The 25,695-nt window shown below is 37.8% G+C and overlaps 2 protein-coding genes across 9 annotated transcripts in view; one reads left to right on the top strand and one right to left on the bottom strand.

The window, feature by feature from the left end:
* The window catches only part of LRRC72 (leucine rich repeat containing 72), a 108,283-nt gene extending 101,333 nt beyond the window's left edge, over nt 1–6,950 (top strand). The window contains exons 6-9 of the mRNA XM_023750763.1: nt 1,121–1,210; nt 2,254–2,406; nt 5,802–5,829; nt 6,670–6,950. Coding sequence (XP_023606531.1) covers nt 1,121–1,210; nt 2,254–2,406; nt 5,802–5,829; nt 6,670–6,835 — 437 coding nt within the window. The 3' untranslated portion in view covers nt 6,836–6,950. The remainder of the gene's footprint in view (nt 1–1,120; nt 1,211–2,253; nt 2,407–5,801; nt 5,830–6,669) is intronic.
* Nucleotides 6,951–12,809: 5,859 nt separating this feature from the next.
* The window catches only part of ANKMY2 (ankyrin repeat and MYND domain containing 2), a 31,909-nt gene continuing 19,023 nt past the window's right edge, over nt 12,810–25,695 (bottom strand). For 6 of the 8 annotated variants that reach the window (XM_014452467.2, XM_006085044.3, XM_023750767.1 and 3 more), the window contains 5 exons: nt 21,769–21,983; nt 20,897–21,032; nt 17,233–17,361; nt 15,362–15,491; nt 12,810–13,950 (listed from right to left, as the gene is read on the bottom strand). In XM_014452467.2, the coding sequence (XP_014307953.1) occupies nt 13,763–13,950; nt 15,362–15,491; nt 17,233–17,361; nt 20,897–21,032; nt 21,769–21,983 (798 nt within the window). In that variant the 3' untranslated portion in view covers nt 12,810–13,762. The remainder of the gene's footprint in view (nt 13,951–15,361; nt 15,492–17,232; nt 17,362–20,896; nt 21,033–21,768; nt 21,984–25,695) is intronic. The other 2 variants (XM_006085043.3, XM_023750765.1) reach the window with 2 other exon arrangements.

Here is a 25,695-nt window from a genome sequence, read left to right on the forward strand (position 1 = left end):
CTTAATATTTTCATGATTTTATGAAGCCTGCTTGTATTTTATAGATAGTCAAATGCTACAGCAGTGCTGCTTAGTTTAATATGTACATTAAAAGAGCCTCATTGTTGAGAGTGGACTAGTAGTTGTACACTAACTGGAGCTCTTTCTGCTACTGCCATCTAGTGGTCCTTCCTAGATGTATTTTCCAGAAATACAGTATTTTTTTTTTTTTTTTTTTCAGAAATTGCATGTAGGCAGAATTCAATAGCTCTAGATATCCAACTGGAAGTCATAAAAGTTTTATTTTACATTGTATTGAAAAACGCTGTTTAATACTACCTAAATAAGAATAGGGAAAATACTTTACCTTTTCCATTAAAATAAAACCTTCACAACTTCCTAGTTGAAGATTTTTTTAAATGTTCCAAATGCTGATACCTAAGGAATATGACTCCAGAAGTGCCAGGAACTCTTCTACACCCACATGCCTCCCACGCCCTGCCACTGTATTAGCCAGCATGGCTCGTGAGGTGTCCCAGCATCTGTACACAGGGAATCAGAGCCCCCTGCACCTGGCCAGAGATAGACAGGATGCAACATCCACACCTGCTCATCTCTGCTCCTGCTGAGATCTGAAGCTGCTACTGGCATTTAATATTCTGAACTATGTGCAATGGTTATTCAGTGGAGAAAGAAAACTATTAGAGCAGTGCCCAGCATCTCTGCCCATCTCTACACAGGCATCCCTGTGACTTTTGACGCTGGAAGAAGAGAATCAAGTGAACAAATACTTTCATAAAGAGCAGCATCAAGACCCCTGATAGCTATTTCTTCCTGACTAATTAGCTTATGGATGTGTTAAAAGTTTTCTCACATATTGTGGATTTCAGTCAACAAAATGTCCCCTGCATTTAGCACAGTTCCTAGTAGACAGTAAGCACTCAAAATATTTGTTGAATGAATGAACTAAACAGACAGGAAAAGTGCTCCTCTGAATAAGGAAGGTTTTGCTGAGGATATTGGTTCGGTCTGTGAAGCAGAGCTCAACATAGCCTTATGTTTTTTTTATATGCATCCTGTGATTGTCCATATTTCACCAAGTGATAAATGAAACTAATTTTGAAATCTGACATCTTTGCAGGTCTCTACCAAAACCCTTTTTGCCAGTATAACCTGTATCGTTTATATATCATCTACCACCTTCCAGGAGTAGAGTTTCTTGACCGAAATCGTAAGGACACCTTTTTCTTGCAGAGAAATATTTGAGAGGCAGTCATAATTGAGTGGTTTAAAACATGTTGAATATCTTTGAAAATAAATTTCTGTGTGAATGAAAGTTTTAAGATGATTGTTGAAAGGTTTGCTCTATGAAACATGCCTGATTTTAGGAACATATACCTCTTGACCACTGTCGTGGAAAGGTCATCTAATTAAGTGTGAGGCTAGGTCTCTGGATTCTGCTTTAGACACTAGTGTCTAAATCATTTACCCACTGGTACCTTAATTTCTTATTTCAAAAATGAGAGAATTGGACTAAATCTCTTAACGTCTATTTAAGTTCTAAAAATCATGTACTTTGAAATTCTGTAAACATATATATTAAAATGCATATAATCAATGATAACTTCTTTATGAATATATCTTTAGACATTGTAGATAAACCAGTATGTCTGATTCATATAAGCCACAAAAACGGTCAGTGCATTACGTTATACATTTTCAGGGGCCTGTTTTATCCATCTGTCTACTCACCTTTCTGTCTCTAGGTTTGAACATTCTTAATAATTACTGAGCACCTTCTTAATGAGGATTTATCTAAACCTTATGTTTATGCCTTCTCTTCCCACAGCCCGGAGGAAAGGAGGGATGTATCAGAGTTGTGATGTCAGTTATCCATGGTGATGTGTTAGAAAGGGCCTGGGAGACGTTAGGGTTGATCATGCCTGTGATCTGAGGGGCATATATTGGGCACTTGTAAGATTATGGGAATGACTGTGATAGCCCTTCACAAATTAGTTTTCACAGGATGTTCACATATAATAATTCAGATAAAAATACAGGGTGTCCCCCAAAAAATGTATACTTTAACAGTTGTTAGCTCAATTTTAAAAACGAAATGCGTTTTAATAAACACTGTCTTTGTAATTATTCAAAATGTGTGTATACGTTTTGGGGGGACACCCTATATTTTTGAAGATGTTCAAATCTGTTTTGAATTACTCTGCATAACTATTTATAATGCTATGCAATAACATTACTTTTTTCATTTATCAGAAGTTACAGAAAAAGAAAGAAGATCAATGATTACCATTTTTAACCATAAAAAGGCTCATATTCTTCAATCAATAGCATTCAGAGGAAAAGTAGATGCCTCATGGAATCCTAGATCACCCTTTAAGCAAAAACCATCCAAGACAGTACCTACAGGTATTTTGCAAAAAAAAAAAAAAAAAGAAATGATAATTTCTCAAACTTTTGGGTAATTTGATAATAATAATAACTGTAATTTACAATAAGTTAAGTACCAACACAGTGAAACAAATATTTTTTTAATTTATTTAGTCAAATTAAAGGGATATGCAATTCTTATCTTCATTTACATATATTAAATTAAATGAGATAATATAATAATAACAAGATATTGTACTGAATTCCTTACCCCAGTATCTAGCACAGTATAAAGGGATCAATTAGTAAGCTACAGTTGTTATTATACCACTATCACTAGACAGTTTCACCAATTAAGGCTATAAGTTTTTGGTAATATAGAAAACACTTGAGGCTCGGTGCACGAAATTCAGCCCAGCCTGCACCCTCTTCAATCCGGGACCCTTTGGGTGATGTCCGACTGCCGACTTAGGCCCGATCCCTGCCTAAGCCGGCAGTCGGACATCCCTCTCACAATCCTAGAACTCTGGCTCCTAACCGCCCACCTGCCTGCCTGCCTGATCACCCCTAAATGCCTCCCTGCCAGCCTGGTTGCCTCACACAGCCTGCTGCTCAGTCATTTGGTTGCCCCTCACTAACACCCCCACTGGCCTGGTTGCCCCACACAGCCTGCTGCTTGGTCGTTTGGTCACCCCTCACTAACCCCTCCCCCCGCGCTGGTCTGGTCACTCTACGCAGCCTGCTGCTCAGTTGTTCGCTTGGTTGCAATGGTTACTTAGGCTTTTATATAGATTGATATTCAGGAGAAATAAAGATCATCCATAATTTCTCCACCCAGAAATAAGCACTGTTAATATTTTGGTTATTATATGCAAGTATAAGTTGAATATATTTTGATATTTTATTAATTGGAATTAATTTCTTGTATGTAACAGAAATCCAACTACAGTGATTTACACAAATAGAGGTTTATGTTTCTCACATAGTAAAGAAGTACAAAGGTAGGGTTCCAGGTTAGTGTAAAGTTCATTGATGTCATTAGTGTTCAAGAATGTAACTATCTTTTATTCTACTATTCTTAGTGTGCTTTATGGTTAGAAGGTGGCTGCTGCACCATCAGGCATCATAAAGAGGGATTTAAAAGATACAAAGACAAAAACCTTTTCCTCATGACACTTCGCAAGCATACATTTGAAAATGAAAATACATTCTAGAACAGATTTTCTAAAAACAAGGGGAAAAAATATGAAATTGGAAAAGAGTTTTGAAGAAATTACCCAGAATGCAGCTGAGAGAAAGGTATAGAAAATTAGCTGTTGAGATAAGCAAATATTAGAAAGATAAGGTTCAATATAAGTTTAATAATCCTGAAGGGACAAAAACATAGATAAATTGGGCAGAAGATAATGTTTGAAGTAATAATGGCTGAGAATTTTCCAAATTTGGTAAATGATATAAATCCTTAGATTCATCAGACAAATTATTCCAAAGCATAAGACTAATAACAACAAAAATCCACATCAAAGGCAAAATTATCTTAAAATAGAGAGGAAATGTAAATTTACCTACAAAAGAATAATTTGTAGATTCACAACAAGCTTCCCAACTGCAATTATGGAAGTCAGAAAATAGTGATCTAATACCTTTAAAATGCTAAGGAAAAGTAATAGTCAGCCAAGAATTTTACAACCAGCTAAATTATTATTAAAGACAGAGCAAGAAAAGAAGAAAAAAAAATGAGGGTGAAATCAGGACTTTTCCCTTAACTATTGTGACATTTTTCTAATATAGAAAAAGTTGAAAGAATGTTAAACACCTGTATATGCCCATGTATATTCAATAGTAATATTCTGCCATATTCACCACCCTCCATTTAGACTTTGCCTTATGTAAACTGGAAAAATAAAAGTATCATTGAACCATTTAAATACTTCAGTCGCAGACATTATGACATTTCACTCCTAATTTGGCCTGTAAATTTTAAAATGACATTCTCCTATAGGGCCACAATGCCATTATCACATCTAAGAAAAGTAACATTTATATTATTGAATATGTAATCCATATTCAAATTTTCCTAGCCCCGAGATGGCTTCCATAGCTGCTTTTTCAAACCAGAATTCAGTCAAGATTCGTCATTACAGTGGGCTATTATGGCTCTTTAATCTCTTTTAATTTAGAATGGATTCCAAAATTGTTTCCACGACTTTTGACTTTTCGAAGAGACCAGGCCAGTTATAACAATGTAATTTGCATGATTGTTTCCACCAAGTGTCATTTAACTTGTTGCTTTATCCCTATATGTCCCATAGAATAGAAGGAATGCCTGGAGGATATGTTCTGGATGCAAAAGAGTATAGTGTAAAGCAGTAGTTCTCCAAGTGTGGTCCCCAAACCAGCTGCAGCAGCAGCACTTAGCAACTATTGGTTACAAATGCTAATTCTTGCCCCAGGTGAGAGCTACTAAGTTAGAAATTACTCCAGGTTGGGACCCAGGAAGCTGTGCTTTAACTAGCCTTCCACGTGATCTGTGCATAGTCCAGTTAGAGAGCAACCAGTGTAGAGGCAAGAGCACGAGCTTTGAGGTCAGATTCCCCTGGGTTCGAGCACCGTCTCTGCTAGTCAGTCAAAGCGGTATTTTGGACATTCATTTGCTTCAGCTTTCTGATCTGTGGGAGACTTGAGTCGGCACTTGTGAAGGGAAGGATGCCATGAGCTCCTCTCTGAAGGCAGAGGCTGTGTGCTCCCTGCTGCTTATGGATTGGCAAGAGCTCGCACTGTGGGCTTTGGTGGCCTAACAGGTGCTGCTACATTCCATCTCTAGCCTGGCTCTAGGTCTTCTGAAGAGGAATAAACAACGCAATGACAGTCTCTGCAAGATACCAGAAGAAGGCCAAGCTTTGAGGACTAGCCTTTGAGCGCCAGGGCTAGGGAAGATGGAGATTCTTGTGATCTAGGATTTGTTTATTCCATTTCTTTGAAGTTAATGCCAAGAATCCAAATGGTTTAAACTGCCCTAAATATTTCTCCTCATTTGGTCTATTATTCCATTTGTAAATGCATGTGCCTATCTAAAAAAAAAAGATCCGTTTCTATACTTGAGACTCAGTATCTCAATTATAAAAAATTCCCACTTGGATTCTATTGTTAAATAAATTGATTAAGCATTCTGTCCTCAGAGTTTTGAGAAGTATATTGCATTTACAAATCTGCCTCAAAACCTAAGACAAACCAAAGGCACTATATCTAAGAGACAGTTTCAATGTAGGGTTTGGTATCAAGGTTTGTTTTTGATGGATTGAATTATTCATTGAAATTCTTGCTCGAAAACCAGAGACCTATGCTCTTGACTTTTTCTCTACAGCACTGCTCAATTGTTTTAAAATGCTAAGTAAACATTTGAAAGATACTAATTTAGAAATTATTTTTTTTAGATTTTGCATTTGGGAATAGTGTAGACAAGTAAGTGATTTTAACTTCATTATTGGATTATTTATTTCTAAATTACTCCCACTTCCCAAAATAGATTTTTAAAAAAATGACTATCTCTTCAATAGATAGAAAAAAATTGCTGTCTTTCTGTGATAAATGAGTTCAAGCTATGTATTCATATTTGACATATTTACACTTTAATGTTATTTTTATAACCTAAGATAAATGAAAATGTGATTGGATTTGAAAAAAATTAAAACAATAATTATTAGCTATTATAGATGAGAGTCTTTATCTTTCTTGTTTACTGTTCCCCTAAATATGCCCAGTGACAGCAATTATTAATATTTTATACTCACTGGAATTTACATTTTCAGAAGCAAATACTTCATTAAACTATGAAAAATATTTCAAATTTGTGAATATTGATGAATTTAAAAATCATTGCTCTCTTTTAATTTTTAACTTAGGAATTTTGTTTTAATTCAGTGTTGAAAAATATTATCCCCAAGCACATTTATAAAATATAGCACGATATAGGAACTATTCCAATAAAATATATACAAAATACTAATATGCATACAAGGTCTAGAAGTATTTTAATAATTTCATTTAACACTGGTTTAAAACATGAATGTATACATTTGTGAAACCTAAACTGTAATAGCTGATCCCAAATATGGTCAAAAACTCTATTATTAAAATAAACAATATACATAATAAAAATAGCATTACTTCTCCTGAAAGTCATTTGTCAGTAGAGCCCAAAATATATTTGTTAGTGGCACTATAGAAAATGTGGCATTGATATATTTAAATTAAACATTTTTATTTAATTGACATTTTCTGACATAATTGCCATTTTTTCAGAATTGTGTTTGATGACCCAGAAGATGCTGTTTTTGTCAGGTCCATGAAGAGATCAGCGATGGCTTTTACCTCTCTGAACTGGAACACAGTTCCCAAACGGGAGGAAAAATACCTCGAAGACAAAGGTGCAAAACCTGCTCAGATGTTCACAATTACACTGAGATAACCCCTGGTATTTCTCGGAACCCTGGTGGTTCTCAGTTGTGTATTAAACTTCTCCGTGATTAGCATTGTTATTATGACGTTATTTGAAACATTTAAATAAAAACATAAACGCTATAATGAACAACATAAACTGATAAACAAAAACAGATCCAGAGACAGAGAAGCATTCAGACCGCCAAACCTCAGAGGGAAGGTAGGGGAGGGTGAGGGTAAGGGGGAGAGATCAATCCAAGGACTTGTATGCATGCATATAGGCCTAACCAATGGACACAGACACCAGGGGGGTGAGTGCATGGCGGGGGGGAGGGAGGCATTGGGGGGATAAGGACACATGTAATAACTTAATCAATAAAGAAATTTAAAAAATAAAAAAAACAAACGCTAATAATGAAAAATTCCCACATTTGATGTTATGTTTTTGTTGAAGTAAAACGTGTATATAGAAATGTATACAAATCATAAGAGCTCAACTCAGCAAATTTTCAAACAACGAACATGTCCATGTAACTGGACCAAGAACTAGAACATTGCCAGCACTCTAAAAGCCTCCTCGTTCTTGTCACCAGTACTGTTACTCATTACTACCCGCACTTCAGAAGTAATCCCTGTCCTGATTTCTAAAGTGTACATGAATTGTGTCTGTTTTTGAAAGGCATATTAATGGGATCACAGAAGTGGCATTATTTTTTTGTCTGGCTCCTTTTACTCAGCACTGTAAAATTCACCCATGTTGTTGCTAATAGCAGTAATTCCATTGTTCTCATTGCTGTACAGTCTTGCATGGTATGATTATACCACAATTCGCTAATCCAGTCTGCTGTGTTGGAGGCATTTGTCATTTGTATGTGGGCTAATAATCTGAGCTTAGCCTAGCCAGAAGAATGCTACCAGTGGAAGGAGAAACTAGAAAAGCTTTCAGCAGTTGTGTGGGACTGAGACACAAAACCGGACAGTTAAGGTAACTCAAACACATCACTGGTTGGCTCTGAGATAAAGAGCAATGATCCAAAGCTTACAAAAAGCAGGGTGACATTTCCCCCTTCGCTGGTGCTTAGAACCACCACATTCTGTTACATAGATTTAGAGGGTGCGGCAACATTCGGTTTACAGTTCTTCATGTGGAAAACAATACAATAATTAGTAAATAATAATACAAGAATAAACTCTGTTTGGCACACTCAGAGCTGAAAACCTGCTTTTGCCTCACCCTGACTGTAGAAGTGGGCTGAGATCAGCATGGGCAGGGGATGGGAGCCTGGAGGGAGCAGTGAGCTATCAGTGGGAATCTGTAACCAACATTTACCTGTGGGCCCCTCAGATCCTATGCACAGCCAGGGTCTGCTATTCCCATGTGCTCCCTGGCAGAAGGTGACAGCTGAGAGAAAGAAAGGAGTTTGGCATTGATGTGGGTGCGTGGCTGATAGCAAGGCACACATGATGGTGTGGCTTCCAAATTAGGTCACAGACAGAATCAAAATGTTGTCTTGTTCTCTCTCCTAGATCATGTAACTCTGCAGGAAGCCAGCGGCCATGTGTGAGGACACTAAGGCAGTCCTCTGAGGAGCTGCCTGAGGCTTCCTTCCCAAAGCCAGGGAGGAGCTAAGGCCTTCTGCCCACAACCATGTCAGCTGCAAGTCATCCTCCCGACCCAGTTAAAGCCTCAGATGACTGCAGCCCTGGCTGAAAGCTGCTCTGCACCCTCCTGAGAAACCCCAAGCCAGAACCACCCAGTTAAGCGGCTCCTGTATGTCTAGCCGGCTGAAACTGTATGAGATAATGCTTACTGAGGCTTCCAATTAATAAGTTCTTGGGGTAACTGGTTACACAGTAATAAATAAGCAATACAGTAATCACCCCGCATCATCCATGGTGCTAGAAACATTAGCTGGAGGTAAGGAAGCCTTGTGAAGTGTCTGGCCAGCTCTGAGCTTCACAGTCCAGTCCAAGGTCCCACCATCAGCGGCAGAGAACTAGTCACTGTTTTGTTAGTCCTTGGCATGCTACTGCGTCCCTTCTAGCACTGGGAGCCTGGCCGTTAGCCATCAAGTAACGGTTTGATCAAAGCTACTCCTCAGGAGCTGAGTGTATCAGACCCACCACGCAATAACGTTGGCCAGGTATAGCAACAATCCATTTCATGATGGAAATGTATATTTAAACAGGATCAGGTTTAAGCTGGTCCATGAGTTGCATAAGTACTAATTTTTAATTAGATTTGTAATAAGTTTAAGGATGGGATATTGTAATTTCCAGATTAACCACTAACAGAGTAGTAAAAGAATGTGTAGTTTGGTATTTTTAAGTTTATAATCACTTGAAAAGGATGAAAAGTGTATTCCAATTACAAAAATATGGTTAGGAATTTTTACTTAATCTCCTTTTAAATATTTCATTTGAATGAAAAGACTTGCTTTAAAATGCACTCAATACTGAACATTTTTATTCAATAATGAAGGGCTACTAAGTGTCTGAGATTGAAAAACACAGTACTTGGGGAGAATCACAAAATAGAAAAGACATGATCTTTAGTTATATAACCTAAAACTACAAAATGGAAGATGCAACTGAGAGGGTGCTTTTAAGATATGTTGGAATAGTAAGACTGTGCTTAATCCTACAGGTTCTATATTTGAGATGTTTCTTAATAGCATCTACTTATATAAAAACCACGGGTGGTGTTCATCACATCCAGCCGCGACCAAGCGAAAGGAAGTCAGTCCTGCAGGGGTTGTCTTGGCAACGGCTGCACCCTCCCCCAAGCTGTTTCCCGGAGCTGTTTCCTGTAAAGGCGGGGTTTGAGGCAGGAACCCGCCCTGGGAGTGTGGAGGCAGATCTTTTTAAAGTGTGCCATGTGCCAGCACGGCCAGGGGTGAACCTGAGTGGGGGCAGCTGAAAGGCTTAGAAAAGACAGATGAGAATGAAAGCCAGGTCTCGGTGGGACGCTGCTTCTCTGAGACAGCGACCATGCCCACAGCCATGCCTTTATTTTATAGCAGATGCTACGAGACAAAGTAAGGGCATGACCAAGATGTTTACAACATTCTCCTGGGTTTCAATCCTACTCAACTACATGCACCTGAACTCTATCAAGCCTACATCACTCAGGCACATGGGGACACATGTTCTGACCATAGGTTCAAGCTTACAACTACAGCTGTTGGCTATAATTGTGCTGGGAGGGCCCTGCCCTCCAAGCTGGGACTTGCACATGGCAATGAGAGGACTGTGCCCTCTCATCAGTCCAAGGCTTAAACCTGTCCAAAAGACTATAGCGGCTCCCCACAATAAAGTTTTAATTCTGTTTCTTTGTTACTAATGTTGTGGCCCCACCCCATAACAAAGAAACAATTTCCGGAGGACGAGGCCCAGGAATCAGGATTTTTAAAAGATTCCCAGTGTTTCTAATGTGCAGCCAACGTTGAGAACCACTGCTGTAGATATTAAAAATATATCTAAACGTGCAATTCTTTGTCCAAAAAATGAGCATGTTCAAAAATTAAATGAAGAAAATTTGGATATACTCGATGGAGATTTTCACACATATTTGAGTGATGATTCCATTGATTCCACAGATGATGCTGAAAAGGAAAATTTTCCCATTGAATTTCTTAATAGTATTACTCCTTCGGGAATGCTGTGTCATAAATTAAAATTGAAAGTGGGTGCAATCATCATGCTATTGAGAAATCTCAATAGTAAATGGGGTCTTTGTAATGGTACCAGATTTATTATCAAAAGATTATGACCTAACATTATCAAAGCTGAATTATTAATAGGATCTGCAGAGGGAGAGGCTGTTCTGATTCCAAGAATTAATTTGTCCCCATCTGACACTGGCCTCCCATTTAAATTGATTCAACGACGGTTTCCCGTGATGCCATTATTTGTGATGACTATTAATAAATCACAAGGACAAACTCTAGACAAAGTAGTCATATTCCTACCTGAACCCGTTTTCACACATGGTCAGTTATATGTTGCTTTCTCTCAAGTTTGAAGAGCATGTGATGTTACAGTTAAAGTTCTAAGTACTTCATCACAAGGGAAATTAGTCAAGCACTCTGAAAGTGTTTTCACTCTTAATGTGGTGTACAGGGAGATATTAGAATAAGTTTAATCACTTTATCAGTCATTGTTTGCATCTCTGTTGTTTTTATATCATGTTTTTGTTGTTTTCATATCATGTTTTTGTCGTTTTTATATCATGCCTCTGTTGTTATATCCTTTTGTTACTGTTTATTAATAAATTTATATGATTTTCATGTACATTTTACTAATTTCCTTTCATCTCTCACACTTCTATTATAGAGAAAGGGCAAATAGCAATATTTAAATATCTCTGCTAATTAATTCCCTTTTTAAAAAAATATATTTTATTGATTTTTTACAGAGAGGAAGGGAGAGGGATAGAGTTAGAAACATCGATGAGAGAGAAACATTGATCAGCTGCCTCCTGCACACTCCCCACTGGGGATGTGCCCGCAACCAAAGTACATGCCCTTGACCAGAATCGAACCTGGGACCCTTGAGTCTGCAGGCCGATGCTCTATCCACTGAGCCAAACCGGTTAGGGCAATTAATTCCCTTTTAATGTGCACGAATTTCGTGCACCGGGCTACTAGTCTATATGATAAAAGCCTAAGCGACCTTATGGCGGAATGACCAGAACGACCAGTTGCTATGATGCACAATTGACCACCAGGGGCAGATGCTCAGCGCAGGAGCTGCCCCCTGGTAGTCAGTGTGCTCTCACAGGGGGAGTGCCGCTCAGCCAGAAGCTGGGCTCATAGCTGGCAAGCGCAGCAGTGGTGGCGGAAGCCTCTCCCGCCTCTGTGGCAGCGGACGTTAAGGAGCGAGGGGTCCCGAACTGCAAGAGGTCACAGGCTGGGCTGAGGGACCCCTCTTCTCCCCCCAGTGCACAAATTTCATGCATTGGGCCTCTAGTATTGAAAAGAATTCTACATGGTTAAAAAAAAATAACTGGACTAATCACCTGTTTTGATGGTGTAATAATGGAAACATCTACTATTTTTGGTTATTTGTGACAAAGGAGTATAACCAGAACCAATCTCATTTTCTCTTAAATCCCATTTTCTGACCACACCTTTCCTGAAATACATTCATGGAAAAATTGTGATACTGACACCGTTTATATGTGAGGTCCTCTTTGTCCAAGTTCCTATCTATGTCAGTTATAGCTGTGTTAGAGTTCCGGTTTATATCAACATTCATTTCAATGAAGGGGAAAAGTACCTCTGCATTGCCACATTTCTGGATTTTCCTATTTCCTTCTGCTTTTTTTAGTAACTCTCCATGGTATCCAAAGACACGGACCGTGATGGTAATACAGAATGTCAACACAAATCCAAAACAACAATGAAAAATCAGGGACCTCAGGTAAAAACACATTTGTGGGCCAGGGCCGCCTGGGAGGATTATTTTACTATCCAAGGTTTATCCGTGTGCAGATGAGGTACCTTGATGGAGGCTTGTCATGACTGACAAGTTCAGACAAACTTCCTGCTGCATTCCTAACCACTTACCACGTTTACTCACATGCAGCATGGTATAGGATGCTCCAAAGACGTATGTGTTTTAAGGAAAGAGAACCAGCAAGATAGAATAATTTGATCCGTGAAGTGAGAATTCTAGTTGTTTTTATTTGCAATTGTACATATTAAAACAATTATTGGCCCTGGCCAGGTAGCTCAGTTGGTGAGAGCATCATCCCGATATGCCAAGGTTGCTGGTTTGATTCCTGGCCAAGGCGCATAAAAGAATCAACAAATGAATGCATAAATAAGTGGAACAGCAAATCGATGTTTTTTTTCTCTCTCTCTCAAATCAGTAAGTTAAAAACAAACAAACAAAAAGCAATTACTACTTTGGTCTCCAATATTTGCTAAGTTTTCTAATATTTGCTGTTTTCTAATATGTGCCACCCCTGAGCAATAAACTATGAAACAAGATGTGAGTCGGTTATATTAATAGGCACAATTTATTTTACAATCAACACAAGAAACTGTGTAACTGCGATGTCTTCAGCCATCGCACTTAACTATGTTTAAATACTGCACTCTAAAAACTGATGCCGGAACATTCTATAAAGAACAATTATACAGGAAGGGCCACATGAAAAGCTTGCAGGAAGATAAAAGTCAACCTTTCAAGTGGAATATGGCACATGAATTAGTTTTACAATTGTGGAAACTACGTTTAGCCATTATTGAGTAAAAAATGTCTTTTACTGCACGAGCTGAGATAACTCTGGTGATGCCTTAGTGCCTCCTGGGAACCTGGTATTTCTGAAGGTGCAGACACTGTATGTAGATAAAACATCACTGCAGGAAGTAGATACAGTTCAGACTGCTCAGGATAATTCTATAGAAAACTATAATTAGCTGGACTCTGGCAGAGATCTTTAAACACACAGCCTTTCTTCATTTCCTTATATCCTACTACATAGAACTTCACTATTGTAAATGCTATTTATATGCATTTTATTCACACAAAGTTATGATTTTTTTTAACTACCCATCTTTGTCGCTATAACATTTTTTTCTTAAAAACTTCCTCTCTCCTACACCTGTCTGACTTCACCCTTTGTTTCCTGGAGCCTCTATTTCTTCTTTAAGGGGATTTTATTCCCTTTGAGAACAACTGCTGGAAAGCTGGGCTCCGAAAGGAAGTAGAAATGTTTCTCCTGTATTTTGAAAATTAATTTTTTTCCATAGGAATATCTGTCAAATTATGGAACAGAAATCAGGGGAAATTAGGGCAGGGTAGACACAGCTTTGCTGGCAAGCATCTATCTATTCTAGGAAATGCTGCCACGGTGCCGTGCGCTGTCACAGGCAATGGGGACATCCCACGAGTTCTCCAGCCCCTGCAGGGTGAGGACCGTCCGTGCTGGCATGTGCTCTGGCTTTTACTCCTCAGATGCCAGGGGACCTGCAGTAGCCTCCTGTGAGCATTCCAAGCCAGCATCGCACTGCAGAGAGGCCTTCTCCCCTTCCTCAGGACCCTTAGCATCGCAGTCCTCCTGGGGCACTGCCGGTCCAGCCTCTGGCTGCTCTTCAGTAACACCATTCGAATCGACATCGAGTTTGCTATCTGCTAAAAAGAAAAAAGTCATTTTCCTTTCACTTTCCGTATATTATTTCATCTTCATAATAACCACATGAAGGAAATTATCTCTATTATCATTATTTTACACGTGGGGAAACTGAGGAGAGAGGGTTTACGGTTCACTAACTTGCTCAAAGTTCCACAGCTAGAAAAGCAACAAACCTGGCATTTGAACTCAGGACTCTGGCTCTAAAGCCAGGCCTTGAAATCAGGACTGTTGTTTGGGATCTGACAAAGTCTGTTTTCGAATACAGCTTTGCCATGAATTAACTTGATGCCTGTAGGTTACTGTCTGTACAAAGTTGTTTCCTTACCTACAAAGTCAGGGATAGTAAAACCTATCCTACATTTGTGGCAAATAACGGTGTTTGTAACACTTAGAATAGTGTGTGGCTGTGCTGATGTTTAGCAACTGGGAGTTCCCACACTGGCGACAATCTCAGTCTCTTGCAACCTGTATAGAACATGACCAGCTATTTCTCGCTGTCCTCGACACATAGGATACAAGTTTCATCAGAAAACAGGCAAAAGCATGGCCATCAGAAAGCCTGACTATTCTCTTCAGTTTACTTATACAAAGTAGACTTAATTGTTTACAGATTATGCAATCCCACTAATAGTGTTTCTCAAGCAAGTGGTAAAGGGGACATGGTCCCTTGAGGGGTGAAAGGAGGAAGTGTTTAGTATCAAAGTCACCTGGGCAACCTTTTCAAACTACAAGCACTCCACAGAATGCATGATATATACTCTGGGGCTCGGCACAGGAGTGGGGGCAGTTCTCCCCCAATATTGCTGAAACAATTCACTATTTCTGACCAAGATAAGCCACACACTTTTGAGGAAAAATACTATGGAATTCACTGCTCTGACACTTATAGAAATATAATCTGTGCATTATTAGATCTGCAATTCCATTGGATTTCATAAATCTACTCTAATTTCACCTGCAGTTTTTAAATTAAGAAATTTAAAGGCTTCCAATCTTGAAATACTTGGTTAGCCATTAGGGGAAATTTAATTATTCCCTTATTCAACGACCTTAAAATCCTTTGTGAGCAGAATGTAAGTAAATGCTCATTAAGAGTCCCACAGTTCCAGGGCAGTCAGAAAGTAGAATGTGGAATAAAATCAGACTATATCCTATAAATTATCCCCCAAAAGCAGGGATTCAAAATAGGGACACATTTGAGACCACACGGAAGTTTGATCCTTACACTGGTCACCCAAGCTACATTAGTCCCCAGAGAAAACTCAGCTCCTGGGGCCCTGTGTTAATATCACTCAGCTCGTGGGGCCCTGTGTTAATATCATCCATCACTCCCTCCCCACTAAGCAGCAGTGTCAGCTCGGCCTCCCTCCCCACTAAGCCGCAGTACCAGCTCGGCTTTTATATACGTACTGTTCTCCTCTTCACTCTTTTCTTTGGCAGCCTCCAATTGTTGTTTCTCATAAATGTCCTTGAGATTCTTACAGATTTTCTTATGTGCAAACCAGTGTGTTTTCTGGCAGGTTTGGTCGCAATATATTACCTGAAAAGCAATTTAAGGTTTATTTGCACTTAAGAGCTACGATTACAGGATTTTTCCATTATGACATTAAACCAAGAGCCTCACTGTGAAAATATTAAGTTTTCTATACTTTGTTTTGAAACCATGATGTGTGCATGTGTACTGACTTATATTTGTAATTTTTAGCTTACACTTTATAACAATAATGGATATATAACAAATGGTCTATGAAAGACTCTTTAACAAATGATTTATCTGAGAACCTACTATGTGCCTGAATTGGTACAGTGCAATTGTTGTCCTAGAGGAAGCTACGGTCAAAAAAGAGCAGGATGAGGCTGCATGTAGGGAGTCAGACACTCGGCCTAGTACAGGATGTAACCGCAATGGGAACACAGAGGAAGCAATGACTCACTCTAGCTGGAGGAGTCAGTAGACAAAGAAATGGGAAAAGCATTCCAAGTGTAGGGACTTTCTTGTACAAAAATGCAGGAAAGGGGAAGTAAATGACATGTTCAAGGACAACAAGTTTTGAGTAAATGAAGCTTAGACTTTTGCAAGATAATATGCCAAACATTTCAGTAGCCCCTTAAACATAAATGGCGTTATAGGTTGTATTACTGGCCCTAGTTCTTCATCCAAACGCTTTCCCATGTGACTGCAAAGTTCTTTTTACTGAAGGAGAGGAAAACTGACTTTAAATTTGGCCATGTGACTTGTTTGGGCCCAAGGAATGAGATAGCATGGTAGTTTTAAGGCTAGTCCTTAAGAGCCTCATATGTGTTTCTATTTGTGGAGTTATACTTCTGCCATCACCACGAGAACATGCTCAGCCAGGCCTGTTGGTCCAAGGAGGATGAGCTACCTGGAACAGAATGTTTCTGGCTGAGCTCAGCCAACCACAAACATGGGAGAAATAATGATTGTTGTTTTAAATACTGAATTTCGGAGTGTTTTTATATACAACAATAGTTAGCCTATATAGACGGTCTCATTTAATTCTCACAATTCTAGCCAATTTCACACATAAGGAAAAACTGAGACTCAGAGAAGTGGGAAATTACAGGAGATGTGGCTGGAGAAGTAGGTTACAATAGAATGTAATGGGTTACAGAAGAATGTCCTGAAGAATGTCAACCTTAAGACAATAAGAAATTAACATTATCTACAGGGTAAAGTGAATGTACAGACACATGCATGTGTGCAATATCTGAATGTAAGAAAAACACAACAAGCAGATATTACTGTAAAAAATTATCTTTACAAAGATAATTTTGGCAGAAGTAGGTAGTATAGTCCAGAAAGCTTAAAGATTGGTAACCGTCACAAGGGAGTTATAGTTTTATAAGGAAGAACTGATGAAGAGATAATAGTTCAAGTCAATATCAGAATATTTAAGATTGTACACTTATGAATTGTCTTATTCTAGGTTCTCTGAACAGCCTTGGTCCCCTATGTATGGCCTTTCTCTTATTTGCTCATATCCATTCATTTATTCATATCCTTTCTTCTTTGGGGTAGTCAGCACAGAAGTTGGGGCAGTCTGGGCATTTGGCAGAAGACAGGGCACAGAACTACACTTATCCTTAGCTCTCTTCCAAATTACTTTTCAGTATTAGATGCAATATTTTATATCTAATGTATTAGAATTTATTAGAAAATTAATATCTATCACTATATTTACAGAATATTAAAAATCAATTATCAACTTGAATGAAATCTAAACCAGTTGTCAATGAACTTCAAAGAACTTCATTCTTACCATTTTGCATACTGAGCATCTTTTACTCGCTCCCTTTTCTCCACAGGTGGTACAAAACTCAACATCCACAAAACCCACCTGACCAGTGATGGCTTGAGTAAGTACAGAGAATGCAGTGGGATCAGAACCCTAGAATGGGTATAAAGAAGAGAAAACAACTCTCTAAAATGACCATGGATAAACTACTGAGATGACACTTCATGAACAATGTTATCTAAAAGCAGACACACAAGAGACAAAGTCATTAAGGTTAGCGACTACATTGACTTCATCATGACAAAATGACAAACACCCTTTTGATTATACCATTTTCTACATAAAGTATAAGGGAGGTAATTCATGGCTCCAAATATTCACAGAGAAAAAGTTGGCCCTCTTCTAGAATAAAAGTTTTTTCAATTAGGATTATCCAATAAGCCCACAAAGATTTCAGATACAGGACAATGAACTCAGTGGGATTTTCTTAGAATATTGTTTTACACTGTTCTGTGTACTCAAGATAGTCAAACGAAATATTCAAAAGATTTAAGAAGTATTTTAAAGTAGCACTCATTTTGAAATTGTTATGCTCCTTCTGAAAACATAATGACTGGGTTTCCTTTTATATTAAAGTGCTAAGAATTCTCTTTAGGAATGAAGATAGTGTAATGGCGAGAAAAAATAGGTGAAATGAAACCTCAGATACTAGATATTTAAGTTAATATATTTTACCAGGAATAAAGGTCTATAGAAGTTGTGCTCAAATGATGGTGTGCATCAGAGAACTTGCTTAAAATTCAAATCAATCCGCCATCCCATACCTTCTAAATTAGAATCTCTAAAGATGTGGTGGTCCATGTACCTGCTTTATTACAGATAATTCTGAAATACACTGAAAGTTTGAGAATTACTGGTACTTAATGTTACACTAAATACTTATTAGTCCATGTAATTTTATTGCCTCAGAATTAGAGTACTGTATTAGACAATAATCTGGTCCATAAATGAACAGAATATGACATATTTAACAGATTTATAACAATTACATTTTAATGTTCAAATATTATTTCACAAAGTAACTAAGACATGTTCAAAATCTCCCCCCAAAATTGGACTTTAGTGGGAATCAGAACACAGTAACAGTCTCAGATGTAACCAAAGATAAAACTAAAGGATAGTTTGCTAGAAGAATGGCTGTTAATCTGAAATATTGCTTCAGAAAAAAATTGATGACACAGCTGAGTAACCACATGGAATCTTTCTTGTCACTACTGGATGACAAGAACTCTTTCTTGCTATATAAAATCTTGTCATCTACTTGTTAAATAAGAATCTGTTTAGGTACCAAAGCTCTACCCACGGAAGACAGTCAGACTAAAAACAAATAGGTTACTATATCCAGAGTATCTTATAAACTCAGAGACCTTGGCTAGCCTTCCAGAAGTTAAGACATACGCTATGAATTGATAAAGCAAATAGCTTTAACAGTATAATCTGTTACAAGGCTGGAGCAACATTTCTCACACTTCCTGCTGAACTTTGTGACAGAGCCAGAACTCCACACTAGGCAGAGGGAATCAACCTCTGCAGCAGGGCCCTGGCATGAGCACTGTGAGAAGGGGCCAGAGGTGACCCCCACGGGAGCCAGCCAAAGAACCACCATGTTTTGAGGAAGGTTAGCACTTCAACGCTTATAAACTTGCAATATCACAAAACCCATCAGGAAGTAAACAGTGGCTATCTGGGACACTCACAACCACAGGCATTCCAGATAAGTAGTTTTTCAGAGAGCAGAATATATAACTCTTAAAGAACAAAAAAATCTGAAGAGAAATTTTTCTAAAATGCACTAAATCCTACTTTATGAATAAACCTTCTCTCAATGGCTCAGATCACTAGGATAAATAATCAGTGTACTCCATAAACTACAATATTCTATGATACAGGGCTAAGATGCATTGTTGACCCCTACACTGACTTGCTTTGACTTTTTTTTAAAGTACTCTGAACTGCTATTTTTAGTTTTTCTGTTTTCCTCCTTGAAGGCAGAATGTCAACTACCACTTGTTAGTGCTGGAAATACCCCATAGCAGCCATTCCTAGTTGTTTATCTGCTAGTCATTCCCCCAACTTCCTTGCTAATAGAAGCATAATTTTGTTTGCAGCAACAGTATTTAGACCAGCCAAAAATACTTCTTCTCCCAGACTTCTGAGCAGCTAAGAGTGTTCATGCAGCACAGGCAGCGGGGTTCTGGGACAGCCTGCTTCCCAGCCATAGACCCCATTCCTTCTTGCCTGCCTGGGATAGAAATGTGAGCTCGGGGAAAGAGCATCAGAAGCCTTGCAACCATGAGGCCATGAGCATGAGTATGAAAATCTATACAGCTAAAGAATATTGCGTGGGAAAATGTTTGGGTTCCCAATCTACTTATTTTTGAGCCACTGGGCCAGATCTGGTCTGCCTACTTTGGGGCTTCTAAGTAAATAAGTCCTTATTTACTTAATTCATGGTTAGCTGGAGTTTTAATATGTACAGTCAAACACCCTCATGATTAATAAACCACCCTCACAACTAGCTAACTTTAATCTCCCAAAAGCTTAAGCATTAAATAGTCAAGTATATTAAACAGGATAAAGCATCTCCATGGGAAATCATGGTGAGCTCTCATGCATTAATCAACGCATGAGGTTCGTGAGATCATCTTGTCTGTGCAGGTCTTTCTATTTTGTGGTTCTGAATAGGTGAAGTCTTACTGTAAAAGGAGCACCTGGAACCCATTTCTAGTCCTGATGTTATGTTTCACACTAAAAAAGATACAGCACCCTACGGATGCAGAGAAGGAGCAACATTGCCACTGGAAGGGAGGAAGCCATGGATGGGACGAGTGTCAGGATCAATTTCTTGCCTAACAGACAAAGGCTGATAAAGGATTTGATTGAAATGTATAAAAGCATGACTTGTATAGAAAAGGTGAACAGAAATCTATTCAAAACAGTGAAGGCAGGAAGTGTCCTATAAAATACTGCTTAAATAAATATAGAACAAAAGGGCAATAAGTACTTTAAAGAGCAGATAAAGTTAAAATTTACTTCCCATAGCTGCAAAGTATAAATAGATTTCTTTTTTTAAAAATGGAAAATTTGTAAAGTCAGAGGCAGTAAGGTCGACTATAAGAAGCTGGAACATACGGTGAGATAGTTTATCAGGACATACAATGAGCCAGGGCTCATCCCTTCACCTCTCCACCCAAAACCATCAACCTGTCCAAAACCATTAACCTGGACAATCAATTCCTACTTTCATCTAATGCAGGACCTTTACCTAGTTTTTCACAAATTACCATGAACATGTGTGTATCTGTATGACATAGAGGATGTGTACCCACCTTTGGATAAACAAACAGGGTTAACTGGAAAACCTATAACCATCTAGACTCCCACACAGGGAATTACTGTTTATTAAACCACAAGATATAAATGGAAGAAAAGGATCAGAGGAGGGAAATGGATAAACAAACAGGGTTAACTGGAAAACCTATCTCCACATTTGTTCCTGAAAATTTTCTAAAATAACAATTCCTCTTATTAAATAATTAATTAATGCTAAAGAGAACCTGCTTCTAATTGTACAAAATATGCTGGTTAAGTCTTCCTGCTGGAGCGAACTTAGTGATAAGAGCCTTACAATTTCAACGGGAGCGATGCTTCGCACCAGCTGCTGGAGGAGTGTGGCTTCACAGTAAGGAAATTTTCTGATACTTTCTCTAATGATCTTTTCTTGATATATCGGAAAGCCATCCGAAGGTCGGCCTTTTAATAAGCTGAAAGATAGTTTTCAAACAGTAATTGGAGTTGAATTACTCAGCATTTCCTCCCAGCTGAACCCATGAACTTTTAGTAGTTTCTTCTTGGCTATTTAAGATTGTCATTGTCTATTCAAATCATGGTCAGACTAGATACAAACTGCTGTTCTGCCACCGGGTCAGGAGAGGCCTCGTCAGCTCTATTTATGCAAGTGACCCCTGCCATAAAGCACAAGGAACACTGCTATCAGACTCGCTAGTTACTTATTACCATGTCAGTTATTTGTACAAAGAATGAAAACTCTCAGCAAGTCACACCCTTCCAACTGAGTTCACTTTTTCTCAGGAAAACTAGAACTTGATCCCTGGTGGTTAGAGAACAAAGGTAACGCACAGCTGTCCCAGGTACAGTCACGGAGACACACAGTGCCATGACGAATCCAGGGCACCACCTGTGGCACAGAACACCTGTCCTCACACTTGCACTTGGGCTACTTTCTGGCTGTCTGACCTATGCTTGCTATTTCACCTCTCCAAACCTCAGATTCCTCGCTTGTAATGGGGGGTAACAAAGCCCTGTAGAGAGCACAGAACAGTCTACAGCCTAAGTATAAAATTGTCCCTGTTTCTTGCAGACTGAAGGTGATCCCAACGATAACAAACTGCTACTAAAATACTTAAACTTTAAATCTATAACGAGGCTTCATATAATGAAACATTCTGTATTTTATATGTGGCATGATAAAAACAGTACCTTTTGATCAGAGTATCCAATTTATTCTCTCCATCTTTTAAGAAGTTAATACATTTCTGAAAGATGCAGCTGATGTAATGCATTTTCATAGCCAATACTTCATTCATGTCACTTTGCTTCATACATTTCTCACAAATCAAATCCATCACCTTGTAGCACTTGTTCAGAGCTGCTTCTTCTGCCAGCAGAGGGTTCTCATTTATAAGCATCACGATCTAGAAGAAATTCTAGTGAGACTTTTCTGTATAAAAATTAGGTACTCACTTTTAGTTGATTTCCAAAGATTACCAAGGAGTCTTTCTTATAGCCACAGACTTACTACATTAATTCAAATTAGAATGCAAATGGCCTTGATGAAAGTTACAAAACTAATACAGAAGGACCCTGATGTTTTGGAATTTTTTGAACTCTTTATGTCAAAGTTACGTGAGCTGCCATCTATGGTGTTAGCTGGCTACTCAGAGTCATCGTTTTAGTATCTGTTAAAAGTACTTTTACTAAAGATAAAAATGGTATATTTGCACATCCTTTATATATAGAATCAAATCAACAAGTCATCACTTCTTTTAGTTAACATCATTGAGCTTTAGAATTTCATGGCTAAAAGAATTACAACTCTCATTAGTTCTTACTAATTTTAAGGAAATGACATTTTTATAGAAATAAGTACAAATGAAAGGTGTATTATTTTCTGATTAACTACATTTCTCTGTGGAGATTTTCTCTATATTTTCTAGTATCCATAATAATGAAAAATAGATCAAAAAGGAAAGAAGAAATAGCTTCAAAAGGAGGAATATTAGAGTAATTAAATCTGATGCTTTATGAGTCCCAAACTTCCCATATATGCCCAAATTAAGTTCAAACTTGGTGTAGTGAGGAGTATTTTTTTTTTTACCAACTTTGTTAAAGGGTAGATAAGATGCAGTAGGTCTGCAGAGAACAGCTGTAAAAATCCAGTGGCATAACAGTAATGTAAACATGTGTGTAACATGGGCACAATTGCATACACTGAGCAGAAAGTCATATTTGTTAACCAACATGTTACAGCTAAATACCTATCCCAGATAATGTAAATGTTAGGGAAGACCAGGTAGCAGATTTCATGAATTAGATCCTTTTCTTTAGACATGAAGAAAGATAATTTGTTACCTTAAGTAAAACACAGGCCTAGCCTCCTACTTGGAAGTTTTATATAGATTAGGTGTTCTTGTGAAATTAAAATTATTTTTACTTATTTTTACACTACTAGATTAATATATAATCTTGTATTTTACTTAAAATAGCACTCAATAATAAATTATTAGAGTTCATGAAATAAGTATAATCAGAATCCCTGTTGGTAAATTTGCTAACAACTTTCCCTACCATAACACATATCAAAAATTAACTGTGGTAGTGAAGACTCATGAATTAGTTGTTTATATTTCTGCAGTCAACTACAATCATTTGGAGATGTTTATTCAATACTTTTATATACAGCATTTATAATGAAAGCATAGGATCTTACACCAAGATCTTCAAAAAAACCTCAAACAGAATCCAGATTAATGTTTTTTTTTGTTAAGACATTAGGCTTTATTCATTTCATAATATACAGCAATATATACAAAAAAATGTTACATCACCACAGCTCTACCATGAGCTTACAGAAACATTTACATAGCTGCACACAAAATGATAATACTTAAACTAGTTTGCTCCCTTTAATCACTGTGATGTTATAAGTTAATACATTATAAAGAAACTCCTTATTATTAATTATTATGGAGAAATAAATATATTCTTACAGGTATAAAAAGCAGATATAGCTCATCTCCCAGAGAATGGCTACCTTCGAATATGTTTAAACAACAGCATTTTGAATTCTTTTTTTTTTTTTTCATTTTGAACAATTCTGGGCTTAAAAATCATTTAACAATTAAAAATGGGCTCATCTGCGCATATCTGACTTCTAACAACTTAGAGGTCCTGTTCAACTCCTGTCATTTTTCCTGTGAACCTGATTTTCTCCTTTCTAACCTCTGTATTCTGGGCAGCAGCACAATTCCCCAAGTCCCTGTTGAAAACAAACATCCTTATTACTGTAGCAGGCACTTAACCTCAATGCAAATGTAGCTGTGTCGGGTGCATTGTAGCAAAAAGATGAATTGCGTATTGAGGATTTCTGTGCGTATTTTTAAAGGTCTTTAGCTTTATAGAGTGGCTGTTAATTACATTTTTATAAGGCTCCCCTTGAAGAGCAATGCCAGTTTGAAAAGGGGTAAAGCAATGAAAATGGGCCACCACAAAAGCAACTGGGTAGCTATTATCTAAAGTGTGGATAAAAGAAAGGTTTTCAAGTGAATAGAGCATTTATCCATATAAAAAGCCAGGTCTGCTCTGAAGGAAGGTACTATAATCATAGAATAGTAGCTCTTATAAAACCAATGCTCTAAAAAATATAATGTAGGCTATTTCAGTTTATATACTTTTATAATTTATTACCTGTCTAAATATGCTCTTAATCTGATTTACTCAAAATAATTGGAGGTGCCATAATTCTTAGGACATTTAACCCTGAGAGACTAGTTTCCATGTAAACATCAAAAATTATTCCACAGGCTCCATTATTGCATAACTGAAATTACTGCAATCTCAAGGGGGTGGAAACAAAGATAAAAATGCAGGAACTTCTTCAAATCAATCTAAACCAGAATTGTCCAATAATGCTCAGGCTACTGAGGAGACAACAGGCTCTGTAAAACAACACATTCTCTACATTGAGAAATACTGTGTCCCTAAGAAAAATCCTACTTCTCATCCCAGCCTGCCTCCTCCTAAGAGAAAGAATGCCATGGTGGTGTAGTTGCTGCCACCTGGGTGCTGAGTGGATAAGAACTACTGATTCAGAAGAGGCTAAATATTTGTTAAAGATTAAATTCTAAGGCCCATATACTCTCCAGTAGAAATACAAACATGTGATTCACAGCTGAATTTCCTTTTTGCCTACATGGGATCATAAGTTTGCCTCTAGTGTTTTTTCAGAATGTTACAGAAAACATTTAAGTTTTGAAAAATAAAAACAGCATAGACTCTACTTGTCAGTTTTATAGGAAAGATCTGCTAGTTTATCATCTCTACTGATGGCCCAGAAAATTAATTGGGGTGAAGGGCCAAATAACAGGTATATTTTGTTCATTCATTTGTTTCTTGAGCTTCAAAGTCTATAAGTAAAGGGATGCATCACTAAAGTAATAAGATTATATACAATTTGGAACTTATATCTTCAAATGAGTATGCACCATCAAAAAGGCTTATGAGAATTGTCCACTTATATTAATGGTATTCCGTTTACTCCACAGATTCCTCTTTTGTACTAGGCTTGTAAGGAAATCTATTTCACTACAGTATAGCAACACCTTGTATGAAGGGAAAACCTCAATTTTTGACCCAACGTACTGTCCTGCTCACTAAACAGCTCTGAATTACTATCAAATCTATATGTTATGAATGAAGACTATAACAGACATTGAAATTTGATAAAGGACAGCCTTACTGTAGCACACATGGAGTTTTCTGTAATGACTCACTAAAGAAATTATACTCATTTGGTTTGATTAAACATTATTTTTCAAACAAACCGAAAGGCTGTATATTAAATATGAAGAAAACAGCAGTGAAAATAGTTCAGAACAGCTCTTAAAGTTTCCCCAGTTAAGCCATTTGAACTTCTGGGTTGGTCTACAAAGTTTAAAAATCTGTGTGATTTAACCTAAGAACTGTATTACGTAAAGTCATCAAATAGGTACTTGCATTAAAAAATATGTTCATGACTACATGTCAGAACATTTCGTAGAAGGCCAGTTATTATAGTGGATGCTGTTGGTGCCCTGCCCAGATCCTGTCTACAGGCCTGTGCACCAGGTCCCTGCTGCTGGGAGTGTT

This window comes from Myotis lucifugus, unplaced genomic scaffold, assembly GCF_000147115.1.
Source record: "Myotis lucifugus unplaced genomic scaffold, Myoluc2.0 scaffold_15, whole genome shotgun sequence".
Lineage (NCBI taxonomy): Eukaryota > Metazoa > Chordata > Mammalia > Chiroptera > Vespertilionidae > Myotis > Myotis lucifugus.